General features: G+C 40.0%; 1 protein-coding gene across 2 annotated transcripts in view; it reads right to left on the minus strand.

Annotated features, from left to right (window-relative positions):
- The window catches only part of STYX (serine/threonine/tyrosine interacting protein), a 48390-nt gene extending 38439 nt beyond the window's left edge, over window positions 1-9951 (minus strand). The window contains exon 1 of one of the 2 annotated variants that reach the window (XM_069595392.1): window positions 9528-9951. In XM_069595392.1, coding sequence (XP_069451493.1) covers window positions 9528-9584 — 57 coding nt within the window. In that variant the 5' untranslated portion in view covers window positions 9585-9951. The remainder of the gene's footprint in view (window positions 1-9527) is intronic. The other variant, XM_069595393.1, reaches the window with a different exon arrangement.
- Window positions 9952-11106: the final 1155 nt, after the last annotated feature.

Here is an 11106-nt window from a genome sequence, read left to right on the forward strand (position 1 = left end):
GTAAATGCATTTTCTCTCTGAAGGAACATACCCTAAACCTAAATCAGAAATAATTCAAAAGTTAAGTTCTAGGAACTCACAATTTAAAAATTCATTTAATAAAGGAGGAAATAAGCCAGTATCAGAAGCCATACAACTGAATCACATCCACAAAAGGTTCAGATATTAATTACAACAATAAAAAATATTGCTGTCTTTGTGGATATGATAAAACATTCACTACAAAAGTACCCTTCAGTTCAGTTCAGTCTCTCAGTCGTGTCCAACTCTTTGCAACCCCATGAACTGCAGCACACCAGGCCTCCCTGTCCATCACCATCTCCAGGAGTTCACTCAGACTCACGTCCATCGAATCAGTGATGCCATCCAGCCATCTCATCCTCTGTCGTCCCCTTCTCCTCCTGCCCCCAATCCCTCCCAGCATCAGGGTCTTTGCCAATGAGTCAACTCTTCCCATGAGGTGGCCAAAGTACTGGAGTTTCAGCCTCAGCATCAGTCCTTCCAATGAACACCTAGGACTGATCTCCTTTAGAATGGACTGGTTGGATCTCCTTGCAGTCCAAGGGACTCTCAGGAGTCTTCTCCAACACCACAGTTCAAAAGCATCAATTCTTCGGCACTCAGCTTTCTTCACAGTCCAACTCTCAAATTCATATATGATCACTGGAAAAACCACAGCCTTGACTAGACGGACCTTTGTTAGCAAAAAAAATCTCTGCTTTTGAATATGCTATCTAGGTTGGTCATAACTTTCCTTCCAAGGAGTAAGCGTCTTTTAATTTCATGGCTGCAATCACCATCTGCAGTGATTTTGGAGCCCCCCAAAATAAAAGTCTGACACTGTTTCCACTGTTTCCCCATCTATTTCCCATGAAGTGATGGGACCGGATGCCATGATCTTCATTTTCTGAATGTTGAGCTTTAAGCCAACTTTTTCACTCTCCTCTTTCACTTTCATCAAGAGGCTTTTTAGTTCCTCTTCCCTTTCTGCCATAAGGGTGGTGTCATCTACATATCTGAGGTTATTGATATTTCTCCTGGCAATCCTGATTCCAGCTTGTGCTTCTTCCAGCCCAGTGTTTCTCATGATGTACTCTGCATATAAGTTAAATAAACAGGGTGACAATACACAGCCTTGACGATGCTGTAAAGAGCAATACTGCATAGGAACCTGGAATGTTAGGTCCATGAATCAAGGCAAATTGGAAGTGGTCAAACAGGAGATGGCAAGAGTGAACACTGACATTCTAGGAATCAGCGAACTAAAATGGACTGGAATGGGTGAATTTAACTCAGATGACCATTATATCTACTACTGTGGGCAGGAATTCCTTAGAAGAAATGGAGTAGCCATCATGGTCAACAAAAGAGTCCAAAATGCAGTACTTGGACGAAATCTCAAAAACGAGAATGATCTCTCGTTTCCAAGGCAAAGCATTCAATATCATGGTGACCCAAGCCTATGTCCCAACCAGTAACGCTGAAGAAGCTGAAGTTGATTGGTTCTATAAAGACCTACAAGACCTTTTAGAATTACACCCAGAAAAGATGTCCTTCTCATTATAGTGGACTGGAATGCAAAAAAAAAAAAAGTACCCTTAAGTATAACCAAAAATTAAGAAATCAATTTTTTAAAGACCCAAAAGGAATATGTAGAACTGAAAATGTACAACTGAAATGAAAAGTCATCAGATAGGCTAAACAGAAGAAAGGACACTGTTAAAGAGAGAATTTGTGAATTAGAAAACAGAACTAATGAAATGACCTAAATCCAGAGTTGGAAAATATGAGCAGTTAACAGACAGGTAAGATATAAGTAAAAGGTCTAACACCCATAGAATCTAAGTTCTAGAAGGAAGGGTGAAAAAATAAAGGGGACATATTATACACAATATTAATATGAATTTCCCAAAACTAGTTAAAGGTACCTTAGAAATAGGCAGCTTATAAGGGAAAGAAATGCACAGATAAACAGGAAAAGAGGAAACTGCTCAGCATAGCAAACAGAGAAAGAAGATTTTTTTTTTCCCCACACTAAAAGCAAATATAAGAATGGAAAATATGAATAGAGGCCAGAAGACCTACATATATGCAGCCAATTAATTTTCCTGAAAAGACACCAATGTAATTCAATGGAGAAAGAAAAGTCTTTCAACAAGTGATGCTGGAAATAACTGAATAAATGTCTGGAAAATAAAATAAACGTTGATCCTGACCACACATGCACACATGTGCACACACACAAATGTCTCATGTGTCTTCATTGCTGTAATCTACTTCCAATACTTGATGACAGTGCTTGGCACAGAGTCAATCAAAGAGATGCAGCTTTGTGTGGTCTATGAGACTTGACCCAAAGAATGTTTGACTCCTGTGCGCTTAGGAGCTCAGTTGTGTTCAACTTTCAACAGCCCCGATGGACTGTAGCCTGCCAGGATTCTCTGTCCATGGAATTTCCCAGGCAGGAACACTGGAGTGGGCTGTCATTTCCTCTTTCAGGGATCTTCCCAACCCAGGGATCAAACCTACCTCCCATCTCCTGCATTGGCAGACAGGTTCTTTACCACTAATGCCACCTGGGGAAGTCAGTGGGCACTCAATAGTTGTTGAATGAATGAAAAAAAAGTATGTGTGTTTGTGTGTAAACATAAATGCAAAAATGATATAATTTCTAGAAGAAAACACAGAAGAATATCTGCAACCTTGGGAAAAGAAACAATGTCTTAAAGAAGACACAAAAGGTACTAAGCACAAAGGAAAAACAATTCAGTCAATTTGATTTAATGAAAATTAAAAAATTCTGATCAACTGAAGTATACTGCTAAGAAAACAAAAGATCAAGCTACAAACTGAAAGAAAATATTTGTAGTACATATATTCAACAAAAGACTTGTATCCAAAATACAAAATACCAACAAAAAGTGAAAACCTAATTTTTAAAATGGGAAAATAAGTGAACAGACATCTCATGGAAGGTAACTAAAAGACCAATATCACATGAAAACATGCTCAACATCATTAGTCAGTCATTAAGGAAATTCAAATTAAAACCACTACATACCCACTAATGACTAATATTAAAAAGTGACAGTATCATATATGTCAGTGTTGATGTGGAGCCAGTGGGACTCTCAAACACTGCTGATGGGAGTATAAAATGAAATGCTAATAATACACTTACTCTATTAATTGAGCAATTCTTAACAAAGATTTGCTAAAGAGAAATGAAAACATATGTCCACCAAAAAGACTTGTCCAAGAATATTCAAAGCAGCTTTATTCATCATAACCCCAAACGTCTATACATATATACTCATACAATGAAACAGTACTCAGCGATAAAAAAGAATCAACAACTCATAAACACAACAGAGATGAACTTCACAGATACTATGATCAGTGAAAAAAGTCATAAATGAAACAGTTTCTTTTGCATGATTCCATTTACATGAAGTTCAAGAACTGACAAAACTACACTATGGTTATAGAAATCATAATATTCATTGCCTAATGTGGGGTATGGTAGGGGCTGCTTGGAAACATGAGCTAACTTCCTATGTTGGGAGAAATGGTCTGTAACTTGATAGAAGCAGTAAACACTGGTGTATATATTTAACAAAACTCACTGACTGTACATATTATCTGCATTATACTCTATGTAAATTTTATAATCTCTATCAAAAGGAGAAAGAATCCGGACAAAGACAACAGATTACATATAAAGAAAAGATAATTCAACTAACTGATTTCTCAACTAAAAGAATGAAACGCCAGAAGACAAGAGTAATACATTCAAAGTGGTGAAATAAATAACTGTTAGTCTAGGATACATATTGAGAAAATCATCTTTCAAGAACAAGAGTGAGATAAAAGACAATTCCATACAAACAAAAGAGAGTTTACTACCAGCAGACTCTTATTAAAGAACATCTAAAGTATGTTTTTTTTTAAGAAAAAGTACCGCTGTCTCTATTTTACATTTCTACTTGAGGCACTGAGAGCCTACATAACCTGACTTCAAGTTCAAGTAGTTTGTTCATCACTACACTATACAGTCTTTCAATGTAAGAAGGAACTATAAGCAAACATATAGTTATATTTTAACAAATATAGACTATATGATTAGCTTATAGAGATTAATAGAATAGGAAAAAGTATATAATTTACAAGCCAGTAGAGGGGTAAATGTAATCAAACTGTACAAACTGAATTGTTTATCTGCTTTTATAACTTACCAATATATTATAACCTTCTTATATTGAAAAAATGTTAAACAAGTCAAATACTCTTGTCATTTTAGTCACAGAACCCTTAACCATTGAGCACAGTACCTGCAAAGAATATGCATTGAGGAGATTCACGGCACTACACTCTATGGATCTTACTTTTGTTTTTTAAAGATTCTCTAGCAGCCTTATATTCTGAAAAAACTTGTCAGAGTTGTGAGAAAGAATGTAATTAAAGAAATGTGTACGTTTGAATTTACCAAAACTGAAATAGCTACATTATGTGTGACAAAAGAAGAACAACAGAGGACCATATATAGAGAAGTGGTGTACATATATTCTAGGGAATATGAGGCAATATACCTGATGGCACTTAAAGCCACAGGAAAAACATGTGCTTCCTTCTGGTGTCAATTTTATCATAAATTCCACCTCCCTCAAACCCCCCGAGGAAAAAAATATTTTCACTGACCACTATCTTAGAACATTCATGTTAAAACAAACATGAACATATGAATAGAATTCAAAATTTACATGAATTTTTAAGTGAAACAAGAGGCTTCAAATAAAATTTGAGCTTCTCATAAGGTTGTATTCGATAGAACACATATGCTGTATTTACAGAAGACATAATAAAGGAGTAAGAAGCAAGCTGTATAGAAGAGAATGAAAAATTACTCCTATTCACCGGACAGATAAAAACTACTCCTATTCACCTGTTATATGACTTGCTGTAACAGGCATGGTTCCTCTGAAACCTAGAACGTCTTTTCTCATAGAAAATTTCATTTGGAGCATTTCCTGGTGCCAGCATCAGATCCTGATCTCAGAACAAATCTTAATAAATGCCTTGTCTACCAATTCTGCCTTTAGATCAGGACTTTGAAAGTCATTTATGCTCACAGTCTTGCTCTACCAGACATGTATCTGTCCGAACATGTATCTAATAACCAAGTCTTGCATATATCACACTCAATCTTAATCTCAGCCTGCCCACATTGTTTCAAAAATCCACCTCTTTAGAGATGGTAGTGTTAATGAAGCAGACTCTCATTATAACTGATATGATGTATTTTGAGTTACTCCTGTAATTAATTAGAATCAATTTCCCAAACTCTGATTAGCCGAGCAGTCCAACTATGTTTCTCAAACCACAGCAAGCCAGTTAAGCCAAAATATCCTTAATTGTGAAACACACCATGCTTCTGATGGGAATTCATAAGTGAAAATCCTTCAATCAATATGAGCTAGAAGATACCACATATTAAAACGTCTTTCAGGCTCTCTTCTTACTTCTCAAGCAAATGCAATTACATGACCTATAAAGTCACACTTAGGGGACAGAAAAAATGCTGTAAAAATGTTCAAAGACCAATAAACAAATAAATGTACCAACTTAGGCTAGTTGAAACATAATGTTTACAAATACCAAGAGGACTGTTTAAACAACAGGTTGGGGCAGTTAAGGGGAAAAAAAAAAATCAGAATACTATACCTGAGCTGGGACACTTCACAAAACAGAAAAAGCAGTATTATAGTTTCTTTCACTGCTCCCCACCCCCAAAAAGGTCCTCTTCAGAGTAAGCGCTTTCCTTCTGGCCTAGCTAAAGTTCTGCTTAAACCAAAGGACCAAAAGAGATTTTTACTTTAAAAATGAGAGGGTTGGGAGGATATGGAAAAACAGAGAAGTAGTCCAAATCAGTTATTTCTAAACTAACTGCCACTGGAATTATCTAGTTCCATCTTAAACCAATTAACTCAGAAAAGGAGTCCAGGCTTGGTTATTTTTCAGAAGTTCCTTGAGTGAGCCTACTCTTGTTGTTTAGTTGCTCAGTGGTTCCCGACTCTTTGTGACCCCTTGGACTCCTCTAGCCCACCAGGCTCCTCTGTCCATGAGATTTCACAGGAAAGAATACTGCAGTGTGTTGCCATTTCTTCCTCCAGGAAATCCTCCCAATCCAGTAATCAAACCTGAGTAGCCTGCATTGCAGGTAGATTCTCTACAGCTGAGCCACTGGGGAAGTTCAGCAAGTGCTACAGAAGCTCAGACACCTGGGCATTGAACTAATCTGGAGATGGGAGAGTGGACACGAGGAACTGGCAAAATCAGGGACAGCTTCTCTGAAGAAATGGTGCCTCAAGTGGGATCTAGGCCAAGAATAAGCAGTTAATCAGGAGAGGGCAAGGGGAATGTGCTGGCAGTCATGGCAGGGGAAAATTGTAGCTTAAAGGCTTCTAAGGTAGGGGGAAAAACATAGAAGCATTCCAGAAATGGAGAGAAGGTGACTATGGATAGGGCCCGAACGGAGCAAGGGGAAGAGTTGCTCATAACATGATTAAGAGAGGCAGGTGATGCCAGTTCACACAGGACCATGCTGATGACATTTAAGGGTCTGAACTTCATCCTCAAAACAACAGGAAATTACAGCAATTTTAAAGGAATGACAATCTTTTTGCAAGCTGATCTAAATTTTTGCTAGCAACCATCCTAGGAAGAGTGCTCTATCCAGTATTTCAAGAAACTTGGAGGTAATATTTTTATAGAGGTGACAGGATCATAAAGTTATCATATCCTGATTACATCAATCATTAACAGTCTTCACTGAAATTACTGTACTTGAATTTTTTTACTTAAGCAAGACTGGCATGTGATTGGGAGTGCTTCCTATGTGGAAAAAACTATGCTGGCTAGTCACCATAATCGTGTAAGACCATTTGCCACTTTACATATTTCACTGGAAATTAAAAAATTAACATTGTTTTATTAGACACTTTACCATGTGTAATTAACTAGATGCCCTATTTATGATTATTTACAGTTCTGTCTGGCCAGAAAGCATCTTCCATCTTCTGTGAAATGCTCCTATCATCTTGGTGGGAGGGCTACCAATGATAAACTTCAGTCCCCTTAGCCCAGGAAGTGTGCGACCTAGACTGGATCCCTCATTATACTCACCCCTTCCTGGCTCTCCTGACTGATACCAAGGATAAGCCAATCCACTAGATTTTAAACACTAAAGCTTAGAGAAAAGCGCCTTTCCCCCTTAATGTGAATGCTCTAAGGGTCTGACCCTCAAGCAACTGATGGTCAAACTTGATACCTGTGGAGAAGCCCAAGAAAAAGAACAGATCTTGACAGAAAATAGAGACAGGCATTAATGAAAGGCAGGGGCAGTACTGCTGCATTTTAATATCATCTAGTCAAGTCTGTTGGTATTAAAGACTGAACCACTTCACTTTCACTTTTCACTTTCATGCACTGGAGAAGGAAATGGCAACCCACTTCAGTGTTCTTGCCTGGAGAATCCCAGGGACGGAGGAGCCTAGTGGGCTGCCATCTATGGGGTCACACAGTCGGACACCACTGAAGCGTCTTAGCAGTTCAGTTCAGTTCAGTCGCTCAGTCGTGTCCGACTCTTTGCGACCCCATGAATCGCACCACGCCAGGCCTCCCTGTCCATTACCAACTCCCGGAGTTCACTCAGACTCACATCCATCGAGTCCGTGATGCCATCCAGACATCTCATCCTCGGTCGTCCCCTTCTCCTCTTGCCCCCAATCCCTCCTAGCATCAGAGTCTTTTCCAATGAGTCAACTCTTTGCATGAGGTGTCCAAAGTACTGGAGCTTCAGCTTTAGCATCATTCCTTCCAAAGAAATCCCAGGGTTGATCTTCTTCAGAATGGACTGGTTGGATCTCCTTGCAGTCCAAGGGACTCTCAAGAGTCTTCTCCAACACAACACTTAGTAGTAGCTGCAGTCAAGTCTGAGACCAGTTTGCACTCCAAACTTTCTGGATTTAGTTACTTCTTTTCTTTGTTACTTACGCTCCTCTGGTTTCTGTCCCTTGTAACTGAGAGATAACAAACATCCAATGCTACAGAATAAGGAACGATCTGGCTTTCAGTAGATGATACGAATATCATTATGTACTAGGGTTAAGTATTACTTCTCTCCAACACAAGAAAAGCAGCAAGCAGGAAAGAAGCAAGCTGTGTTCCTAAGAATTTTACAATCTTTGCAAAGATAAGATGTATTATCATTCAATAAGATTAGATGCAAAGTCTGTAAACATTTTAAACTAGAACTATTACAACGAGAACAGGGAAGAATTGAGGTGTATTTAAAAGGACAATGAATTAAGAACGAGGACACCAAGGTGCACTAGGAATACCATTTATTCTTAGTAAGCTACAATTTCTTCATCTTAAAAGTGGGAAAGCTCTACATTATTTCTAAGGTTGCCTAGTGTTGAAATTACTGAATCATTTCAAGGATATATAAGCATACTCTTCATTCACATTATTCCATATAAAAGAAAAAAGTATAAAATCATTCTTAACCTAACCTAAATTCTCTTTTTTCCTATTTGAATCTACTCTTAAAACATGAAATTCTCAAGGATTATCATCACAAGCAAATGATCCCCCAAATCAAAAAAAGTGAACCAACCACAAAAGAAGACATTTAATAGAATGAATACCTGCCATAAACTGATCTCTTAAAAGCAGAAATTTAACATTTCTTTCTTGAGACTGCTAGAGCGCATTCTGTCTTCAGAAAATTTCTAATTTAGTAGTCTCCAATACCATAAAGCATTTTAAACTAGGAATAGATGCGGGAAAACGCAATACAAACGATAGGGAGGGAAGATGTAAGGTGGGATGAAAAAAACCCCGAGTTAGAAATCAGGAGACCAAGTTATAAAGAATTTTATTCCCCATATTAATTTCCCTCCAAAGGGCAAGTTTTTTGACTGAAGTTTTCAGATTCAAATGAGCTAGTTTCGTGACATTTCACTCTGATGATCACGGTTTGCCTCAAAAACACCAAAAATCAAATCAAACCAAAACAAACCAACTACTTCGGGAAACTTGTTGAAGGCACACTTCCAAGTTCAGGCCCCACATCAATTCCACACGTGGGCTCATGTGTCCCACAAGTCAATCGATGACACCAAAGATTATCCCTCAAAATAAGATTAAAAACATATCCTTGCATTGCTTTGGCAATAAAAGGGTTATCTTACTTCCGTAAGTCCTCGACGCCGAATCTGGGGGAAAAAGGACTGAAGTAAGCAGACCAGACCCGGCCCGGGCGTCTCCGGAGGGGAAGAGGAACTCCGGGAGCCGTGGTCGGGGCAGACGGCCCCGGAGCGCGAGACTCCGCGCCGGGGTCCCGAGACGCCCTCAGGAGGCAACAGGGCTACCAGTAGGTGAAGGCTGCGACGGTTGGGGCCTGGGGTCCGCCCCTCGGCGAAGAGCCACTGAGGCCTGTGCGTGTTAGTCACTGCCAGACTCACCTCGGCGTCTTCTTTGCACTGTGGGAGCGAGGGGAACTCCAGCTTCACGTCCTCCATGGTCCTGGCCCGCGGGTTTGTGGGTGGGGCCGGGTAGGAGTGGGAGTTACCCGCCAGCCGACCCTCGGGCAGGCAGTGGCGGTGAAAGGAAAGGTAGACAGGAGGACTGACCGGGAGGCAGCGGGCTTACAACTAACACACGCAGACTATAGGGTCCCGGCGACTCCGGCGACAGCCGGGAAGAGGGTTGGGCGGCTCGTATCCGGCCGCCATGCTGCTGCCGTCTTCCTCCCCCCCGTGCTTCCGCGCCCCTCAGGCCGCCCAAGCTCTAGCACCAACACGAGCCCTACAACCGTCTCCCCTCCTTCCCCCTCCCGCCGTCCCCGCGCAGCCCCAGCCAATCCCAGCCTACGCTTGCCTTCGGCCCGCCCCCCCTGCGGCCGCCAGGTGTCAGCGCGCCGCCGCCCCGCCCCTTCGCGAGCGCGCAGACGCTGGGGGGCGGGGCCCCGGAGGCGCCCGGGCTGGAGCTCGCTGGATGTGGAGGAGGTGGGGCTGCCGCAGGAGGGAGAACGGACTGTCCCGGGAAAGGCAGTGGGATAATCTGAAACAACTCTGCCCTTTCTGGATCCAACGCAAATCCCTACTTTGGTGTAAGAACCGGGAAGACATCCTAGCCCCCATACGAAACTGGCATACGAAAGGAAACTGTAGTTTTCTCCCTTCCTGAGAATCCTGCTCAATCTGTGGTGAGGTTATAACCAAAAGAGTAATGAAGAGTTCACCTGAAAATTATGTAATGCGACACAGAGAATGAAACACTCACTTTTAAGCAAACCGAAACGGTGTACTTTTAACAATACTTGGGAATATGACAATTGGAAAATATCAAGAAAAAATCTTAAATAAGAAAAATTGATAGCTCACTAATTTGTACATAATACTGAAGGTCTCTTCCTTTAATTTTAAGCTTATTACACTTCAACGTATTAGTAAACTATAAACTATATGGCTTTCAATATCTTTTTAAAAGGAGTTTGAATCAGTTAATTCGATATTGTTAATAAAGTTCAGGTATATAACACTTTCTCTGGGCCTAGGGAGATAATGGTATCTTTTTTGTTTTTAAACAGATGAAGAAAATTAAGATTAGTGGAGGAACCCACACTTAAAAACATTCAAGATTTGTACACCAAACTTACTCTTAAAAACGACCCCCCCGCGCCCCAACAACTGCAAATTACAATGGAAAGAATAAAAAAGATCACATTGATATTTGACCTAAACCTGACATCCTATTACTTTTTATAGTCGTATTTATGAAACTCACTAAATATACAGAGAAATAGAACTGTTTAATAATTTTTTAAGGATTACATTGGCTAGTTTGAGGGCTCCATTTTCTTCACCACTATCTGTAAACGGTTCTCTTTTAGTCATAAAAAGGCACATATTACTCTGCTAGCAAGTTTTTTATTAGAAGAATGATTTTATAATTACCTGAGTCATATTCATTTCTTCAGTGTTTACTAAACTGAAGACAGTTTCTTTTTTTTAACTGCACCTTTAATAACATAATCTTAAT

This window comes from Ovis canadensis, chromosome 7 (genome assembly GCF_042477335.2).
Source record: "Ovis canadensis isolate MfBH-ARS-UI-01 breed Bighorn chromosome 7, ARS-UI_OviCan_v2, whole genome shotgun sequence".
Lineage (NCBI taxonomy): Eukaryota > Metazoa > Chordata > Mammalia > Artiodactyla > Bovidae > Ovis > Ovis canadensis.